Source organism: Phocoena phocoena, chromosome X (assembly GCF_963924675.1).
Source record: "Phocoena phocoena chromosome X, mPhoPho1.1, whole genome shotgun sequence".
In the NCBI taxonomy this organism is placed as follows: domain Eukaryota; kingdom Metazoa; phylum Chordata; class Mammalia; order Artiodactyla; family Phocoenidae; genus Phocoena; species Phocoena phocoena.
This window is the reverse complement of record NC_089240.1, coordinates 53206879-53228408: the sequence shown is the minus strand read 5'-3', so window position 1 is coordinate 53228408 and position 21530 is coordinate 53206879. Positions and strand designations below refer to the sequence as shown.

At 39.1% G+C, this 21530-nt stretch overlaps 1 protein-coding gene across 1 annotated transcript in view; it reads left to right on the top strand.

Moving 5' to 3' along the window:
* Positions 1-21530, top strand: part of MTMR8 (myotubularin related protein 8) — a 185734-nt gene that overhangs the window by 23581 nt on the left and 140623 nt on the right. The window contains exons 5-8 of the mRNA XM_065900169.1: positions 9161-9289; positions 10474-10608; positions 13389-13521; positions 15081-15190. Coding sequence (XP_065756241.1) covers positions 9161-9289; positions 10474-10608; positions 13389-13521; positions 15081-15190 — 507 coding nt within the window. The remainder of the gene's footprint in view (positions 1-9160; positions 9290-10473; positions 10609-13388; positions 13522-15080; positions 15191-21530) is intronic.

Genomic DNA, 21530 nt, shown 5'->3' with positions numbered 1-21530 from the left:
CTTGTTTGTAGGTTTTTCCCTTTCATCCTTTTAAATATGTCCTGCCACTTCCTTCTGGCTTGCAGAGTTTCTGCTGAAAGATCAGCTGTTAACCTTATGGGAATTCCCTTGTATATAATTTGCTGCTTTTCCCTTACTGCTTTTAACACTTTTTGTTTGTATTTCATTCTTGATAGTTTGATTAATACGTGTCTTGGCATGTTTCTCCTTGGATTTATCCTGTATGGGACTCTGCATTTCCTACACTTGATTGACTATTTCCTTTCCCGTATTAGGGAAGTTTTCAACTAACATCTCTTCAAATATTTTCTCAGTCTCTTTCTTTTTCTCTTTTTCTTCTGAAACCCCTATAATTTGAATGTTGGTGTGCTTAATGTTTTCCCAGAAGTCTCTGAGACTGCCATCAATTCTCTTCATTCCTTTTTCTGTATTCTGCTCTGTAGTAGTTATTTCCACATTTTTATCTTCCAGGTCACTTATCCACTCTTCTGCCTCAGTTGTTCTCCTATTGATTCCCTCTAGAGATTTTTTTATTTCATTTATCATGTTGGTCATCATTGTTTGCTCTTGAGTTATTCTATGTTAAACGTTTCTTTTATTTTCTCCATTCTGTTTCCAAGGTTTTGGATCATCTTTACTATCATTACTCTGAATAGTTTTTCAGGTAGACTGCCTATTTCCTCTTCATTTGTTTGGTCTGGTGGGTCTTTGCCTTGTTCCTTCATCTACTGCATATTTCTTTCTCTTCTCATTTTGCTGAACTAACTGTTTTTGGCATCCTCTTTTTGCAGGCTGCTGGTTTGTAGTTCGTGTTGTTTTTGGTGTCTTCCCCCATTGGGTAATGTTGGTTCAGTGGTTTTTGTAGGCTGCCTGGTAGAGGGGCTGGTGCCTGTGTTCTGATGCATGAGGCTGGACCTTGTCTTTCTGGTGGGAAGGACAGCATCCAGTTGTGTGCTTTGGCATGTCTGTGACCTTATTATGATTTTAGGCAGCCTCTCTGCTAATAGGTGGGGCTGTGTTCCTATCTTGCTAGTTGTTTGGCATGGGGTGTCCAGCATTGGAGCTTGCTGGTCGTTGAGTGGGTTTGAGTCTTAGCATTGAGATGGAGGTCTCTGGGAGAGCTCTCGCTGATTGATATTTTGTGGGGCCAGGATGACTCTGGTGGTCCAGTGTCCTGAACTCGGCTCTCCCACCTCAGACACTCAATCCTGGCACCTGGCCGGAGCACCAAGATCCTGTCAACCACATAACTAGGTGCATGGGGAGTTTCTTGCCTTTTGGGAAGTCTGAGGTCTTTTACCAGCCTTCAGTAGGTGTACTGTAGGAGTTTTTCCACATGTAGATGTATTTTTGATGTACTTGTGGGGAGGAAGGTGATCTCCATGTCATATTCCTTGTCATCTTGAAGGTCCTTCTCCAGTAATTACACTTTGAATATCCACTAAATACTGACTTAGACTTCTTTTGCATATTCATTTTTTAATTTGTTTGATCCATTCTTAGAGGAGTGATTAGAATTAATATGCTAATATCAGGTCTGTGCCATTATAATATTTTGTAACTGTCTCTTAGGAACGATATATTTTGGATACCACTAAAGGATGATAAATTAGAGATAGTTTATCAGTCTTATAGAGTAAGTCCTACCTAAAATGTTGACACTTCTACCCTGACTAGGATTTTAAAGGTCCTCAAGATGTGCATATTACGAACCTAGTAGGCATTTTAAGAAAGGATAAATCATGTTTCCCCCTTCTTTACCTGTCTGGCTTGCATTTGAGTCTATTTATCTTAATTTACTTGCTTATAATATACATTGTTTTCTTGGTTAGGCAAGTGTAGGAATTTCAGGGTAGATTATACATTCATTTCTACCTATAAAGTTATAGTAAAGGTACATTTTGTTCTTATATATCTCAACATCTTCCTTTCTAGAAAATAATAGCATACTTGGAAAAGCTTTTTACATCAAGGATATTTTTTTAACATCTTTATTGGAGTATAAATGCTTTACAACGTTGTGTTACTTTCTGCTGAGTAACAGAGTAAATCAGCTATATGTATACATATATCCCTATATCCCCTCTCTCTTGTGTCTCCCTCCCACCCTCGCTATCCCACCCTTCTAGGTGGTCACAAAGCACCAAGCTGATCTCCCTCTGCTATGCGTGTGCTTCCCACTGGTTATATTTTGTAGAGTATATATGTCCATGCCACTCTCACTTCGTCCCAGCTTACCCTTACCCCTCCCCATGTCCTCACGTCAATTCTCTATGTCTGTGTGTTTATTCCTGTGCTACCCTTAGGTTCTTCAGACCTTTTTTTTCCTTTAAAATTCCATAAATATCTGTTAGCATATTTATTTTTCTCTTTCTGACTTACTTCACTCTGTATGACAGACTCTAGGTCCATCCACCTCATTACAAATAACTCAATTGCGTTTCTTTTTATGGCTGAACATTATTCTATTGTATATATGTGCCACATCTTCTTTATCCATTCATATGTTGATGGACATTTAGGTTGCTTCCATGTCCTGGCTATTGTAAATAGAGCTGCAATGAACATTGGTATACATGGCTCCTTCTGAATTACGGTTTTCTCAGGGTATATGCCCAGTAGTGGGATTGCTTGGTCGTATGGTAGTTCTATTTTTAGACTTTTAAGGAACCTCCATATTGTTCTCCATAGTGGCTCTGTCAATTTACATTCTCACCAACAGTGCAAGAGGGTTGCCTTTACTCCACACCCTCTCCAGCATTTATTGTTTGTAGATTTTTTGATGCTGGCCATTCTGATTGGTGTGAGGTGATACCTCATTGTAGTTTTGATTTGCATTTCTCTAATGATTAGTGATGTTGAGCATTCTTTCATGTGTTTGTTGGCAATCTGTACATCTTCCTTGGATAAATGTCTGTTTAGGTCTTCTGCCCATTTTTGGATTGAGTTCTTTGTTTTATTGATATTCAGTTGCATGAGCTGCTTGTAAACTTTGGAGATTAATCCTTTGTCATTTTCTTCCTTTGCAAATATTTTCTCCCATTCTGAGGGTTGTCTTTTGGTCTCGTTTATGGTTTCCTTTGCTGTGCAAAAGATTTTATGTTTCATTAGGTCCCATTTGTTTATTTTTATTTCCATTTCTCTAGGAGGTGAGTCAAAAAGGATCTTGCTGTGATTTATGTCATAGAGTGTTCTGCCTATGTTTTCCTCTAAGAGTTTTATAGTGTCTGGTCTTACATTTAGGGCTTTAATCCATTTCGACTTTATTTTTGTGTATGATGTTAGGAAGTGTTCTAATTTCATTCTTTTACATGTAGCTGTCTAGTTTTCCCAGCACCACTTATTGAAGAGGCTGTCTTTTTTCCATTTTATATTCTTGCCGCCTTTTTAAAGATAAGGTGACCATATGTAGGTGGGTTTATCTCTGTGCTTTCTATCCTGGTCCTTTGACCTATATTTCTGTTTTTTGTGACAGTCCCATAGTGTCTTGATTACTCTAGCTTTGTAGTATAGTCTGAAGTCAGGGAGCCTGAATCCTCCAGCTCTGTGTTCCTTTCTCAAGATTGCTTTGGCTCTTTGGGGTCTTTTGTGTTTCCATGCAAATTGTGCAGTGAAAAATGTCACTGGTAGTTTGATAGCAATTGCATTGAATCTGTAGATTGCTTTGGGTAGTAGAGTCATTTTCACAATGTTGATTCTTCCAATCCAAGAACATGGTGTATCTCTCCATCTAGTTGTATCATCTTTAGTTTCTTTTATCACTGTCTTATAGTTTTCTGCATATAAGTCTTTTGTCTCCTTGAGTAGGTTTATTCCTAGATATTTTATTCTTTTTGTTGCAATGATAAATGGGAGTGTTTCCTTAATTTCTCTTTCAGATTTTTCATCACTAGTGTATAGGAATGCAAGAGATTTCTGTGCATTAATTTTGTATCCTGCTACTTCACCAAATTCATTGATTAGCTCTAGTAGTTTTTTGTAGCATATTTAGGATTCTCTATATATAGTGTCATGTCATCTGCTAACAGTGAAAGTTTTACTTCCTTTCTGATTTGGATTCCTTTTATTTCTTTTCTTCTCTCGTTTCTGTCACTAAAACTTCTGAAACTATGTAGAATAATAGTGTTGCATGTGGGCAACCTTGTCTTCCTCCTCATCTTAGAGGAAATGGTTTCATTTTTTCACCATTGAGAACAATGTTGGCTGTGGGTTTTTCATATATGGCTTCTATTATATTGAGATACGTTCCATGTATGCCTACTTTCTGGACAGTTTTTATCATGAATGGGTGTTGAATTTTGTCAAAAGCTTTTTCTGCATCTATTGAGATTATCATATGGTTCTTATCCTTCAGTTTGTTAATATGGTGTATCACATTGATTGATTTGCGTATATTGAAGAATCCTTGCATCCCTTGGATAAACTCCACTTGATCACGGTGTATGATCCCTTTAATGTGCTGTTGGATTCTATTTGCTAGTATTTTGTTGAGGATTTTTGCATCTATATTCATCAGTGATATTGACCTGTAGTTTTCTGTTTTTGTGCCATCTTTGTCTGGTTTTTTTTTATCAGGGTGATGGTGGCCTCGTGGAATGAGTTTGGGAGTATTCCTCCCTCTACTATATTTTGGAAGAGTTTGAGAAAGATACATGTTAGCTCTTCTCTGAATGTTTGCTAGAATTCGCCTGTGAAGCCATCTGGTCCTTGGCTTTTGTTTCTTGGAAGATTCTTAGTCACAGTTTCAATTTCAGTGCTTGTGTCTGGCTTATTTATATATTCTATTTCTTCCTGGTTCAGTCTCAGAAGGTTGTGCTTTTCTAAGAATCTGTCCGTTTCTTCCAGGCTGTCCATTTTATTGACATAGAGTTTCTTGTAGTAATCTCTCCTGATCCTTTGTATTTCTGCAGTGTCAGTTGTTACTTCTCCTTCTTCATTTGTAATTCTGTTGATTTGAGTCTTCTCTTTTTTTTTCTTGTTGAGGTTGGCTAATGGCTATCAATTTTGTTTATCTTCTCAAAGAACCAGCTTTTAGTTTTATTGATCTTTGCTATTGTTCCCTTCATTTCTTTTTCATTTATTTCTGATCTGATTTTTATGTTTTCTTTCCTTCTGGTAACCTTGGGTTTTTTTGGTTCTTCTTTTTCTAATTGCTTTAGGTGTACGTTTAGGCTGTTCATTTGAGATGTTTCTTGTTTCTTGGGGTAAGATTCTATTGATATAATCTTCCCTCTTGGAACTGCTTTTGCTGCATCCCATAGGTTTTTGTTCATTGTGTTTTCATTGTTATTTGTTTCTAGGTATTTTTTGATTACCTCTGTGATTTCTTTAGTGATCTCTTTGTTAGTTAGTAGCATACTGTTTATCCTCCATGTGTTTGTGTTTTTATGTTTTCTTTTTCCTGTAATTGATATCTAGTTTTATAGCGTTGTGGTCAGGAAAGATACTTGATACAATTTCAATTTTCTTAAATTTACCAAGGCTTGATTTGTGACCCATGATATCATCTATCCTGGACAATGTTCCATGAGCACTTGAGAAGAAAGTGTATTCTCTTGGTTTTGTATGGAATGTCTGATAAATTTCAATTAAGTTCATCTTTTTTCAATGTGTCATTTCAAGCTTGTGTTTTCTTATTTATTTTCATTTTGGACGATCTGTCCATTGGTGAAACTGGGGTGTTAAAGTGCCCTGTTATTATTGTGTAACTATTGATTTCCCCTTTTATGCCTGTTAGCATTTACCCTATGTATTGATGTACTCCTACATTGGCTGCATAAATATTTACAATTGTTATATCTTCTTCTTGGATTGATTCCTTGATCATTATGTGGTGTCCTTCTTGTCTGTTGTAATAGTGTTTATTTTAAAGTCTATTTTGTTTGATATGAGAATTACTACTCTAGCTTTCTTTTATTTCCATTTGCATGGAATATCTTTTTCCATCTGTTCACTTTCAATCTGTATGTATCCCTAGGTCTGAGGTGGGTCTCTTCTGGACAGTATATATCCAGGTCCTGTTTTTGTATCCATTCAGCCAATCTGTGTATTTGGTTGGAGTATTGAATCCATTTACATTTAAAGTAATGATCAATGTGTATGCTCCTATTACCATTTTCTTAATTGCTTTGTATTTGTTTTTGTAGGTCTTTTCCTTTCCTTTTTTGTCCTGTGCAGAGAAGTTCCTTTAGCATTTGTTGTGAAGCTGGTTGGGTGGTGCTGAATTCTCTTTGCATTTGCTTGTGTGTAAAGATTTTAATTTCTCTGTTGAATCTGAATGAGATCGTTGCTGATTAAGAGTAATCTTGGTTGTAGGTTTTTCGTTTTATCACTTTAAATGTGTCCTGCCACTCCCATCTTGCTTACAGAGTTTCTGCTAAATATCAGCGGTTAACCTTATGGGGATTCCCTTTTATGTTATTTGTTGCTTTTCCCTTGCTGCTTTTAATATTTTTTCTTTGTATTTAATTTTTGATAGTTTGATTAATATATGTCCTGGCGTGTTTCTTCTTGGATTTATCCTGTATGGGACTCTGTGCTTCCTGGACTTGATTGACTATTTCCATTCCCATATTAGGGAAATTTTCAACAATAATCACTTCAAATATTTTGTCAGTTTGTTTCTTTTTCTCTTCTTCTTCTGGAACCCCTGTAATTCAAATGTTGGTGTGTTTAATGTTGTCCCAGAAGTCTCTGAGACTGTCATGAATTCTTTTCATTCTTTTTTCTTTATTCTTCTCTGCGGTAGTTATTTCCACTATTTCCTCTTCCAGGTCAGTTATCCATTCTTCTGCTTCAGTTAATTTGCTGTTGATTCCTTGTATAGAATTTTTTATTTCATTTATTGTGTGGTTCCCCATTGTTTGCTCTTTAGTTCTTCTAGGTTAAATGTTTCTTTTATTTTCTCCATTCTATTTCAAAGATTTTGGATCATTTTTACTATCATTACTCTGAATACTTTTTCAGTTAGACTGCCTATTTCCTCTTCATTTGTTTAGTCTAGTAGGTTTTTACCTTGCTCGTTCATCTGCTGCATATTTCTCTGTCTTCTCATTTTGTTTAACTTACTGTGTTTGGGTTCTCCTTTTCGCAGGCTGCAGGTTCGTAGTTCCTGTTGCTTTTGGTGTCTTCCCCCAGTCAGTAAGGTTGTTTCAGTGCATTGTGTAGGCTTCCTGGTGGAGTGTACTGGTGTCTGTGTTCTGATGGATGAGGCTGTATCTTGTCTTTCTTGTGGGTAGGACCACATCTGGTGGTGTGTTTTGGGGTATCTGTGACCTTATTATGATTTTATGCAGCCTCTCTGCTAATGGATCGTGTTGTGTTCCTGTCTTGCTGTTGTTTGTCATGGGGTGTCCATCACTGGACCTTGCTGGTTGTTGAATGGAGCTGGGTCTTAGCATTGAGTTAGAAGTCTCTGGGAGAGCTCTCACCTATTGATGCTCCATTGGGCCGGGAGGTCTCTGGTGGTCCAACGTCCTGAACTCGGCTCTCCCACTTCAGAGACTCAGGCCTGACACCCGGCTGGAGCACCAAGACCCAGTCAACCACACGTCTCAGAAGAAAAGGGAGGAAAAAAAAGAAATAAAAGATAAATAAAATAAAATAAAAAGTTATTAAAATAAAAAATATTAAAATTAAAAAAAATTTTAATGTAATTAAATAAGAAAAGAAGAGTGCAATGAAACCAATAAACAAAGCCACCACTTATAACAAGTGCTGAAAGCTGTACGAAGATAAACCTAAAATCAGAAACTAGTCAGTTACATACAGCAAAAACCCCAAGTCTACAGTTTCTCCCAAAGTCCAGTACCTCAATTTTGGGATGATTCATTGTCTATTCAGGTATTCCAGATATGCAGGGTACATCAAGTTGATTGTTGCTATTTAATCCACTGCTCCTGAAGCTTCCCAGAGAAATTTCCCTTTCTCTTCTTTGTTCGCAAATCTCCTGGGGTTCAGCTTTGGATTTGGTCCCATCTCTGCATGTAGGTCCCCGTCTGGCGTCTGGTCCTTGCCCAGACAGGAGGGTGTTCAAGGAGTGGTTGATTAGGTTGCCTTGGATCACTCAGTCTGTGGGGAGGGAGGGGTATGGAATGTGGGGTGAGCCTGCAGCGGCAGAAGCCAAGGTGACATTGCAACAGCCTGAGGCATGCCATGTGTTCTCCCGGGGAAGTTGTCTCTGGATCATGGGACCCTAGCAGTGGCATGCTGCCCAGGCTTCTGGGAGTTGAGGTGTGGATAGTGACCTGTGCTTGCAAACAGGATTCTTGTTGGCTGCAGCAGCAGCCTTAGTGTTTCATGCCCGTCTCTGTTGTCCATGCTGATAGCCGTAGTCGTGCCCATCTCTGGAGCTCATTTATGCGATGCTCCAAATCCCCTCTCCTTGTGCACACTGAGTCGATGGTATCTTGCCTGTTAGGCAGGTCCATACTTTCTCCCAGACTCCCTGCCAGCTAGCTGTGCTGCACTAGCCCCCTTCAGGCTGTGTTCACGCAGCCAACCCCTGTCCTTTCCCTGGGATCTTAACTCCGAAGCCCAAGCCTCAGCTCCCAGTCCCCACCTGCTCCAATACATGAGCAGACAAGCCTCTCAGGCTGGTGAGTGCTGGTAGGCACTGATCCTCTGTGTGAGAATCTCTCTGCTTTGCTCTCTACACCCCTATTGCTGCATTCTCCTCTGTGGCTCCAAAGCTTCCCCCTGACCACCCTCGTCTCTGTCAGTGAAGGGGCTTCCCAGTGTGTGGAAACTTTCCTCCTTCACAGCTCCCTCCCAGAGGTGCAGGTCCCATCCCTTTTCTTTTGTCTCTGTTTTTCTTCTTTTTTCTTTTGCCCTACCCTGGTAAGTGGGGAGTTTCTTGCCTTTTGCGAAGTCTGAGGTCTTCTGCTAGCATTCAGTAGATGTTCTGTAGGAGTTGTTCCACATGTAGATGTATTTTTCATGTATTTTTAGGGAGGATGGTGATCTCCATGTCTTACTCCTCTGCCGTCTTGAATGTCCTCCCATCAAGGGTGTTTGTTCTTATTTCTGAGGAATGGATGATTCTAGATGATAAATAACAGACAGCTAATTCTTGAGTGATTGTTATTCTAACCTGTTGCTAGCAGGTAAAAATATATTTTAAAAAATTGAGTTTAAAAAAATTGAGTTTATTTTGTTTTAGATATGCAGTACCTACCCTCCTGAAATAGTGGTTCCTAAATCTGTTACATTGGGAATGGTGGTTGGAAGTTCGAAGTTCAGAAGTAAAGAACGTGTGCCTATGCTTTCCTATCTCTACAAAGAGAACAATGTGAGTTGAGCAAACTTCTCTCGTGAGAACTTAACTTGGTGCTAGAAGACCTGAGTTTAAGTCATACCATTGCCACTAACTAGCTATGTGACCTCAAGCAAGTTACTTCTCTGAACTTTGGTAGTTCTGAGAGTTTTTAAGTGTGTAATATGAGAGAAAAATATATGTGTACTTTGTAAATTTTAAAGTGTTGTGCAGATGTTAAGTGGCATTTGTAGTGCGTTCATTTATTTCTTTTCTTCTCTATGGGCTCCTGCTTGATAGCAAGTTGTTGAATAAAAGGGAACAGCTGTATGAAAGGATATTTGGGCACTGTGGCTTCCCATTAGAACACATATGTCCTTGATTCTTTCTCACTATTTTCATACAATTTAAGCTAGTAGGGGAATATTTCGCTTGACTTCTCTATTTGAGTCCCCTTCCATAGGAAGGGATAATAGTTCTTGCCTCTTGTGGTCTCTCTGAGATCTGGAATTAGACAGTCAAGTTCTCAGGTAGGCAACTATCAAGTGCTAAAAAGTACAGTAATACAAGTGGGTGTCTTTGTGTCAAACTATCAAAGTAAGCAGACTCTATAAAAAACACACCAAAGTGTAATGCAGTTCACTAACTAATTATTACCAGATGTATCTGTTAAATAGCTATGTTGTTTTCCTATTGAAATGGCTTGAAACAAACCAGCCCTCTGATTTGGCATTAACTCCTGAAACGAGTGAACCCTGTTCTCTTAAGAGACTCTAGGTCTTTGAATTCTGCTGTCACTGTGAGCCTCTGGTTTATATGGATGATATTACTGGGACGATAAAAAGCAAGAAAGTTTCCAGTAAATACTAGCCTAATACATATTGAAAATACATAGAATTTTATTAAGGAAACACTCAGGGTGTGATTTTCTTGAAGTCTGGTTTTGCCGAGACTGGGTTGGGAATCATAGTCATGTAGAAGAAAAAAAGACTATCTGAACAACGGTTTGTGGTAATACAGCCCACATCCTGGAGTGGGGATGGAGGCAGGAGGCTGAGCCTAATGTCAGTGGAATGCCTGGGCTTCAGAGCTACATTTCTTTTTATTTCACTATCCTGAGTTGTCTCATCCTCTTCTTCTACTCACTGAATATGGGATCAAGGAGGATTTTTGACCACCTGTACATTGGACCACTCAAATGATATATTTTTTCCTTACAGCCTGCCCTTTACCACTGTAGCCAGCCTCTGTCTGGATTTTATACTCATTGCATAGATGATGAGCTCCTGCTAGAGGCTATTAGCCAGACGAACCCAGAGAGCCAGTTTATGCATGTTGTAGACACAAGACCAAAAGTATCTATGTATCAATGACCTCTCTAATACCCCTACTTTACTCATGTTATAATCCCCTTCCCCACATGTTGAGTTTTGCAGTGTTAATGGGAAAGTTAGGTTTGTGTATATGGGCTTATTATGTCATAACTGTGTAAAATCATTTGAGTAAGCCATTTGGAACTCCTTTTATCATAGCTGTCACTGTCAAGCAAGACTATGAGAAGGTACTTTGAACAACTTAGTCTTGCCACTGCCTGTGAATGTCACAGAGAGGAGGGTCCTCAGATCAACCTAAACTCCTGCATTAATTCCTTGACCCTCAACATTTTGTCTAGCTTTAATAAGGGATCGTAGATGAATTAATTGTGCCCCACAAGGCAAGTAAAGGACAGATTTCCTTTTTTTAAAGGCTGTTCTTTTCACAAACAGCCCCAGAAAGAAATAATTTTGCTTATACTTTGATATGTTGACTGTGGATGATTAGGAGGTTTCATTGCTAACTAGGGATTGCTAAGTAAGTGATTTATATTCTAAGCCTAAGCCAGGTGGTTGTGACTTCAGAGTTAAGCAATTGGTTGTGCTTGAAACCAGATAGTGGTCTTAGACAGATGTCTGCCCATTTTGGGGATCTCTCACTGACTGTTCTGCAGGGCTACCTATAATTGACTGGGCTCAATAGAAAAAAAAATTTCCCTTTCTGCTCAGGTACCATCCTTCAGTTTCTCAGAACTTTTCTGTCTTGCTTCAACTATAACTGCGTTTGACATTCTGGGATTAGAAAGAGTTTAATCAAATCTGTGTCTTCCATCATATTAGTCTTAAAATGATAAAGAGAAGTACCAAGCTTTTGAAAAACTAAAGGTTTGATGCCCTTTGGCCAAATGAAAGACCAAAAAGTCCATTTTAATAGGTCCCTTTTTCCTCTCTCAGAGAGCCTAGAAATATCTAGCAACACTCTTCTTCTGGATGGCTAGATATATACTTTTAGTAGAAACTGTATTGTAGTGACAAAGTTACATTCTTAGGAGTCAGTCAAATCTGGGGTCAGATCCTGCCTTCAGCTTTTATCCATATGATCCTGGTTGAAATTGGTTTACCTCTCTGAACTTGTTTCCTTATGGGAATAATAATAGTACCTATCTTTAGGAGCTGTCATGAGGATGAAATGAGATAATATAAGTGAAGGATCTAGCACAGTGTCTGGCACATACATACTAGGGGCTCAGTAAATATTATATGTTCTTTCCTACTTGAACATTAGGCTACTAATATGTAGCAGTTTCTCAGATATGCCAGTCCTATTCCCAAAGAGTGTATACTGGTATGATGTAGCTAGCTATCTGTAGTAGCTGGCCTTTCTACTGCTGCCCAGACCTGGGTAGGGACTGCCGTAATTATTGTTTCATTTACTGAAGCATCCATCAGTCATAACAGACTTTTTTGTTACTAGGTTGCTGTTGCTTACACCTCCTCAGGTGTCCCACTGATTTGTCATTAATTTAATGAAAGCTCAGTGACATTCTTTGTGTGATAAGCGATCAAAATTAACATCATGTTTCTCCCTTTAACAAATATCCTGCATGCTAAATAGAATATGTTGACATGTAGATTTTTCTTCCCTGCATGTGTTAATGTGAATAGTTTGTGCTTTTGACGTTTTTAATGGCATTCTTTTTTTATTAATACAAAAATGACACCCTATCCATATACATTCTCCTCCTACCTTCTGAAATGCACAATAATGGGAGATTAGAAAATAGGCCCAGACAACAGAAAATCATTTAATTATTAAGATGGTTATAATCATATAAGATATCTTGGCTGCTTTCTAGTTTTTTTATATATAAATTTATTTATTTTATTTATTTTTTGCTGTGTTGGGTCTTCATCGCTGTGCACAGGCTTTCTCTAGTTGCAGCGAGTGGGAGCTACTCTTCATTGCGGTGCGCGGGCTTCTCATTGCGGTGGCTTCTCTTGTTGTGGAACACGGGCACTAGGCACGCAGGCTTCAGTAGTTGCAGCATGCCAGCTCAGTAGTTGTGGCTCACGGGCTTAGTTGCTCCGTGGCATGTGGGATCCTCCCAGACCAGGGATTGAACCCGTGTCCCCTGTATTGGCAGGTGGATTCTCAACCCACTGTGCCACCAGGGAAGCCCCTTTCTAGTTTTTGAATTAATGTCTCCTCTCTGCAAGTCTCATTTACTCACTACCCCATCCAACATTCTTCATATGACCTCGAAGTATTCTGATTACCACAAGCTGAATATAGTGTTAAAACAGCTCTTGGTATCTCCATTTCAATTTTATCAGTGAATGAAAGTCATTTATCTTATGCAGTCATGTTCTAGACATTTTTCTAGAGTAGCTGTTTATAATTAATTGACCCTGAAGTTCTTAGACTTCTTTCTAGAGCTTCTCAGTAATAAGGATTTTTGAATTTTCACATGTTTCTCAGTATAAAGCCCATTTGTTTGTGATAGGAAGCTCAAAATTATAATTTTAGTTCTTCGGATCAGATATCCTCATAGCTGCCATATCCTTCAAACAATCTCTTAAGCAGAGTTTTAATAATAAAATAAAAACACTAAATCTCCTTCTCTTTCCCTATACTACTGTTACTTAAGATACCTGATCTAAATGCCAGTGAGATTCTCTTCATCCCAGAATGTGCCCTATGTGATCTAACTTCTTTTTAAGTGGGTAAGATTTAAAACTGTTTAGAATGAAGCATTGAGATTGATGAACCATGTTCTTTTATCATCTGCCCCATCTGTTCTGTTATGTCCTCTATATTGCAGTTAAATGCCATGGCCAACCGAGCAGCTGGGAAGGGTTATGAAAATGAAGACAACTATGCCAACATTCGCTTCAGGTTCATAGGCATTGAGAACATCCATGTGATGTGGAGCAGCCTGCAGAAACTCTTGGAAGGTACAGGGATTTCACCTGGGCTAGGCCAGAGGCTATATAGCTTGCATAATTATGTAAGCAAAAAGTATGCCTGATTTTGTGGTGAAACATAAAAGCAACCAGGTGAGCAGAATTAACAGGTGATAAGATTTTTGACTATAGTATAAATCCAGTTTGCATAGGTAATACTGAATTATAGCAGTGTTGGTCTGACAGAGGAACTACAATGTTTAGTTTTCATAACTCTGTGGAGTTCATCTGGGTTTAGTGGCTATGGAAATAATTTCTCTCTATAGAATTACAGAGACTGCTGTATAGGGGTGGGTAGGTCAACATAAATATAAATGAACTGGGATTTATTTCATCTTCCTCATTTAATCTGCTGTAAGGGGTCAGTCCAATTTCATCACTGTGCTGATGAAGGGGGCGAATTTAGACTTCAAAGGAATAAAGCTGCTATCAGACAATTTGGGTCATCTGTCATCACCACAATGTAATTGGGATCAGAATGCGGGCAAGGTGAGATCAGGGCTTTACAGGACTCTTGAGTCTAGAACATTTCTCCCAAAGCCACTACCCAGGATTCCATGATGTGGTATGTCATCTCAGACACACATAGGGAAAATCTGCCCTCATTAAGTGAACTCCCCGTTCTTCCTCTCTTTTCTTCAATTGTTCACTTATGCTGTCTGCCAAGACCTCTCCCTTACACAACCCTTATCAGATCCTGTCTTCTCAGTCTGCAGCCCTTTTTGGATATTAATGTTCCTCTTCCTTGGGTCTCTTCCTCCTTTCTTTTTTGTCCCAGAATATTCTATAGTAGGAGTGTAAGAGGACATTTTGCAGATTTTTTGAGGCAAAAGATTGCCGTCTGCTGGATAACCAGTGCAAAATGCATGAAAATTAACTGATGGTTTTTTCAACCTGTTGAGACAGCACAGGGCTGCAAGGGAGTAGGTGGGGATGTGGAAGCAGAGACAGATGTTAAGGGTCTACAAAGTTCGGCTCAGTAGGAGGAGTTAAGATGGGAATGAAATGTGTTTTCTTTTTTTTTTTTTTTTTTTTTTTTTGCTGTACGCAGGCCTCACTATTGTGGCCTCTGCCGTTGCAGAGCACAGGCTCTGGACGCGCAGGCTCAGCGGCCATGGCTCACAGGCCCAGCCCCTCCGTGACATGTGGGATCTTCCCGGACCGGGGCACAAACCTGTGTCCCCTACATCGGCAGGCAAACTCTCAATCACTGCGCCACCAGGGAAGCTCTGAAATGTGTTTTCTAATCAGAGGAGATGTGAGTATTTTCCTGTGGATGCTGACTCAGTCTTCTGGCTCTGTTCCTCAGAGATCTCTGTGGGCTTGGGGTGGGTTCTACAAGTCAAGAAAGCAGAGACCCGAGCTAGGAGATATGGTAGGCTCTAGCCCTGGTCCTGTCCCTGATTCACTGTGCGGTTTCCAACTAATCATTTAACCTTTCTGTGCCTCAGCTTCCTCATTTACAAAATGGGGATCCATTTTGTCCCCTTTCTTGGTGAATAAACTGAGGTAATTGTGAATTTCAATCTCTGCTTCCTTTTCTACCTTAGTTTGTGAATTGAAAACTCCAACAATGAGTGAATTTCTTAGCAGCCTGGAGAGCTCAGGGTGGTTGAGACACATTAAAGCTATTATGGATGCTGGAATTTTCATTGCAAAGGTAATAATCAGGACTTTTAAGAACTTGCACTGACTTAATTATGGGATCTCTTGAGGTAGCAGTGTATTCATGGTGGAAAGAATATTGAAAAACAACCTGGTTTCTAGATTCAGGTCAGCCACTAATTTACTGCATGCCCTTGGAAAATCTCTTCCCTTCTGTGGGCCTCAGTTTCTCTGTCTGTAAAACAAGGTGGTTCTACTAGAATCTAATGGTATAAGTTTTGAGGGGCCCACTGAACTCTTTGAGAATATGATTGACCTTCTGCCCCTAGAAAAATGTACATATGGCTATACATACAGAAAATAGACCTTAATTTCAGGGGGTACACAGACCCCAGATCTCAAGTTAAAAACTCTTAGATAATCTCTCATGGTCCTTTCAGCTCAAATATTCTCATAATCTTTCCAGCTCAAATACTCTGATGTATTTTTGTGTTGATTCTTAGGTATCAAGTGGAAGTAAGACTGGTTGTAAAATAAATGCAGAGCTTGTGTTTCTATGGGTTTTCAGAGCTCTGAGTATAAAGCAGGCTTTTCTGACTTCTTTGTCTAGGTATGCCTCTGAATGCAGTCTAAGTAGGCTTCATCACTCATTTATGCTGACTCACTTATTTTCTGACCTTCAGAACCCTGGCTTCTGTATCATTGTTAGGTGATATTTTTTTTAAAAAAAGAAGAAATTTGGAGTGTACATTTTCTCATTTTGAAGTTTTGTTTATACATTCTTACATGAGAACTTGCTCTTTTCACCACACCCCTATTATTTGGTAGAAGTAAAGAAAAGGAGAGAATCACTCTTCACCTCTCTGCTGTCATTTTTTCAGTTGAAGATAATGAGATTTATAGCTTCTGGCTTAAAAGGTTTTTAGAGAGTGTGTGTAATTAACTGTCTTAACTATCCAGCCCTATTGTTTTACAATTTCCTAGTCCTGTTGCCTACATTTTTCACTGTAATTTATTATTAGTGCTTACTATGTGACCCCCTTGGTCATTTCAAGCCCACTGTTCTAGCCATTCTTTATACTGTTCCTTTTTCGCATGCCCTATACCCATAAATTTCTATTTCCTTTCTGAAACTGACTTTATTAGACCAAAGAGAGTGAGGATGGAGAAGAGGGATAGATTTGATAGACCATACAACCTCATAAATATTGGTTGAATTAAAATGAGTGGATGAAAAAGATAGACTTGTGATTGCACGATTATCCTGTGCTTCCCATCTCCATCAGTACCTACCCAATATCCCAAGCTTGAAAACTCAAGTAAGCCTTGAATTCTCTCTCTTCCCCTCCACCTGGCAATTGCCTCATCCTGTCAGTTCTCCTCAAAAGTGTTTCTCAAATATCCGTTCTTCCCCACCTCTGCCTTAAGCACTATAATAACTTCCTGACTGGTTTACTTGTCTTTAGTAGTTGCTCCCCCCAGTATGGCCACCAGATTGCTTTTAAAGCCATCTTTCTTGAGCACATATGATAATGTCACTTTAAACTCAAAATACTCCAATGGTTCCTCATTGCCCATAAGACCCTGGTAATTAGTGAGATTCTTGTTTCTCCCAAAAACACTATAGTATCCCTCCCTCTCTCGTTTTGTCTCTCATTATCTTTATTTAATTTTTCTCATTATAAAAGTTATACATGTACGTTATCTAAGACATATACATTTCAGAAATATATAATGTAAAATGTAAATATTCCCTGTAGTTTGCCCCACAACACACACTATTAATAGTTTAATGTATGCTGCTAGATCAGCTCTATTTGAACTTTCTGTGATGATGGAAATGTTCTGTATCTGTACTAATACAGTAGCCACTAGCCACATGTGGCAGTTGTGCATTTGAAATGTGGCCAGTGAGAGTGAGGAACTGAATTTTTAATTTTATTTAGTTTTGATCAATTTAAATTTAAATAGCCACTTGTGGCTAGTGACTACCATATTGGACAGTACAGGTCTAGAATTTTTCAACATATATAACTACATATATTATTACTAATTTGTAAAAATGAGATTGTGTTATGCATATTTTTCTGCAACTAACTTTTTATACTTAATGTATGGTGAACATTTTCCAGGTTAGTTCAGTCAGTGTGACCTCATTCTTTTCAGTGACTGTATAATATTCCATTAAGTGAATTTATCATGGTCCCTGTTCATGGGCAATTCAGTTATTCACATTTTTCACAAATGCAGACATTGTTGCATCAAATATCCTTGACCATATATCTTTATATGTGTGGGCATTCCTAAAAGTGGATTTTCAGTTGAAGAGTATGAATATTTCAGACTTTACTAGATGTGGCCAAATTGCCCTTCAAATAGGATGCACCAGTTTCCATTCCCACCAACAATGCCTCTTTCTCCACATAGCCAGCAATGGTTATCATCAATCTTTTTAATCTTTGCCAATTTGATAGGTTATGCATTTTATGTCATGTTTTAATTTGCATTTCTTTAATCATTAGTGAAATTTAGCATCTTTTCCTGTCCACCAGTGACTTTTCACTCCATTTGGAGTCCTAAGGAAAGAGTATAATCGCTACTATTAGGCCTCTGATACTATCTGAGGTATCTGGTTACCTGAGGGATTTAAAGGTTGAGAAACTTTTTTCCAGATCTCTCTGACTCTTGTCTTACTCGCAACCTAAATATCCTTCTAGGAATATCATTTCTCTTTTACCTTCTACTACAAAAGTTACTCATTTTCCCAAACCCCATGAACTGCACGGTCCATGACAGGTTCAATACTCCCCTTGCTCCTTACAAAACTCCTTCCTCCTTTTAGGTCTATTGCATTTAGCTATACCACTCTGTACCTCTCCTAATGACTCTTCTTTCTCCATTAAGGACTTTGGAAACCACTTTAGGTAGGTGGTTTCCTCTCCATCCTGATTCTTCCTCTCAATCCCAGGAGATTTGAATGTCCATGTACAACCTATAAAACACTCTGCACTGATAGTTCTTTGAGCTTTTGTACTCCAGTTCTTACACTCTTACTCCAGCTGACCTGGTTCTTCTATCCCATGGAGACCTCTACACTTTTAACTCCACTTTTCCCACCTTTTCCTACCTTCTTTTGTATCAAGCCAAAACCTAGTGGTGTAGCACCTCATCTATTCCACCTTGCCTCTTTATCCTTCCACTCTACCCGCCCTGTTAATCCCAATCACTCTCTACTTTCTCTGCTCTTATGCCCTGACAACTAAACATTGCCACAAAGAAATAAATCCCATAGCCATGTTACTTGGTATAATTACAGGTTTATGGTCTATAATATTGACTGTAGTCCTATAGTCTTAGGACCACTTAACAGTCATTTTATGTGTCCCTGGTTGGTTCCCAGCCCTGTTCCACCAAGCAGATATTCCTAATTTGTATTTTACTTTCAAGCTGGCTACACCACTGTTACTCCCCTCTCAGTAAACATATATTCAGACATGTCTCCTTCTTCATAGAAAAATAAAGGTAATCTCTCATCTTCCCACTACTATTCTTACCAAATTTTTTTGCTCCTTTCTTGCTATCTCAGAGGAAATGGTGCCTCATCTTCTGTGTAAGACTAATCCCTTTACCTGTATTCTTAATCCCATCCCCTCCTTCAAGGAACCTCTTTCCCCTACATTTTCAAACTTTTCCTTTCACTGGCTTCATCCCTCAGAAATACGCTCAATACTTTCTTATTCCTAAGAAAAAGAACTTTTCTTATTCTCTTCTAGTTACTGTTCTCTTTCCTCTTGCTTAGAGCTTTCTTGAAAGTAATTGGCCTTCCCTATATGCACTTCCTCACCTCCCTTCACTCTTCAGTTCACTGTGATCCAGTTTACATACCATTACTACTGTTCTTGCTGAGGTCACTAATGACCCCTAACTTGTCAATCTCAGGGTCACTCTTTAATCTTTATTCTATTTTGACCACTCTGCTGCATTTGACATTGTTATTCCCTTTCTCTTTGAACAATTTTTGTAGTTCTGGCCTTAATCCCACTGCTACTTCCTGGTTCTCTTTCTACCTTTCAGCCTTCTTTTTCACAAGCTGACTCCTGTAATAGCACCCCCCCTTCCTCTACTTTCCCTTTAAACGTTACTACTTTCTAAGGTCTTTCCTTTTCTCACTTTGGTCTCTGCCTGGACAGCACCAGCCATGCACAGTTTCCACTATCATCTGTATTCATATAGTGGTCAAATCTATACTCTGGCTCAGATTCTTCCTTCTCCTGAACTCCAGACCCACATATGCAGCTGTCCACTGGATGCTCCATTAGATGTCCCTCAACTACCTCAGAATCTCCATGGCCCCAAATGAAATCTTATCTACTCCCAACACCAACTAAAACTTGTTTCTTCTTCTGTGTTCACTGTTTAGGATAATGGTACTGTAATCCACCTAGTTACTAAGTGACACATTTAAGAGTCATCTTTGACTTTTCTTTCTTCTTCATTCCACATCCATTCTCTTACTATGTCCTGTTGAATCTTCATTCTTAACATCCTTTTCAGCCCCACTGCTACTGCATTAATTCAGGTCCTTGTTGCATTTCACAATTTTAGTAACTCTTTGACTGGTCTTCCTAAATCCAAATTTATGTCCTCTATTCTCCTACTGTCACCACAGTGAGTACATCTGATCATGGCACTCCTCTGCTTTTAACACTCCAGTGACTCTCTGTTGCCACCAGATAAAATGCACACTTGTCAGTCGACCCTTGCCCTCCTGGCCAGACCTGTCTCTCCTCACTCCTTCACTCCCAGCCTAGCCTCAACCACCAAGCTAGTTAAGAATTCCTCACTTATGCCTCACATCCTTGCCTTTGTACATGTTGTTATATTATGCCCCTTGCCTGAAATGTCCTTTCCTCCTGGTCCATCTGACAAATGCCTACTCATCTGACAAGACCCACTTTAGTTGTCTCCTCTTCTTTGGTATTGTGTGCCTTTGTTGTACCTGGTATAAACTTTTATTGTTTGGGTTATCATTGGTTTGTAGTCATTCATTTAAATGTTTGTCTTTTTTTGTGTACCTAGTGTACACAATAGTGCATCTTGTATAGTCACTCAGTAATTATTGGCTAGGTGAGTAGATGAATGAATGAGTGAATAAATTTCCTTCTCCTTCCTCACCTGAGAAAATCCTACATTTTCTTCAAGGCTCAAGCTTCCCTGGCTCCTGCAAAAGGATATAGTTACTACACATTACCCTATAGCAGCAGTTTTTGCACTGCATTGTATTTATTTATTTACCTTTGGTCACCCTGACTAGTTTGCTCTTTGAAGTCAGAAACTGAGTCTCATCTTTGTATCTCTAATACTCAGCACATACCTGGCACAGAGGTATACATAATTAAGTGTTAGAATGAATAAGTGAATGCTCAATATCTACCATTGCCAAAATTGCACAGGTTGAGTAAATGCCCATATTTTTACATAGTTCTGATTGTACAGAAACTGACCTAAGACAGGTAAACCTCTCCATCTTAAGTTGGAAGGACTTATATTAGTAAGGCTAAATGGATAAAGCTTCCAGAGGAAATTATTATCAGGTCTGGGACCGGAATGCAGAACAGTCCTGTCTGTTTTTGAGCATGAATTCTTCCTCTTGCCCACTTCTCTCTCTGAGAATTGAGAATTGATCCATGTCTTTTTCAGAAGTTTTATGAATGTAGACCTTCAGTTTTTCTTTTTAACCTGTATCATGTGTTGACTTTGATTTTCTTTTCCTTATTAGGTAAGCTCACCTTCTGTTACACTCCTTTATTTTCTTTTTTTAAAATATTTTATTTATTTGGCCATGTCGGGTCTTAGTTTTGGCACGCAGGATCTTTGGTGCTGCATGCAGGATCTTTCATTGCTGCATGTGGTCTCTTGTTGAGGCACACAGGCTTCTGTAGTTGCAGCGTGTGGGCTACTCTCTAGTTGTGGTGCACGGGCTCCAGAGCGGGCGGGATCAGTAGTTGTGGTACACAGACTTAGGTGCCGCATGCCATGTGGTATCTTCATTCCCCGACGATGGATCAAACCCACGTCCCCTGCATTGGAAGGCAGATTCTTCTTATTTATTTTTACATCTTTATTGGAGTATAATTGCTTTACAATGGTGTTAGTTTCTGCTTTATAACAAAGTGAATCAGTTATACATATGTATATGTTCCCATATCTCTTAACTCTAGCGTCTCTCTCCCTCCCTCCCACCCTCCCTATCCCACCCCTGCAAACTGTCACAAGGCACCGAGCTGATCTCCCTCTGCTATGTGGGTGCTTCCCACTAGCTATCTACCCTACATTTGGTAGTGTATATGTGTCCATGCCTCTCTCTCGCTTTGTCACAGATTACCCTTCCACCT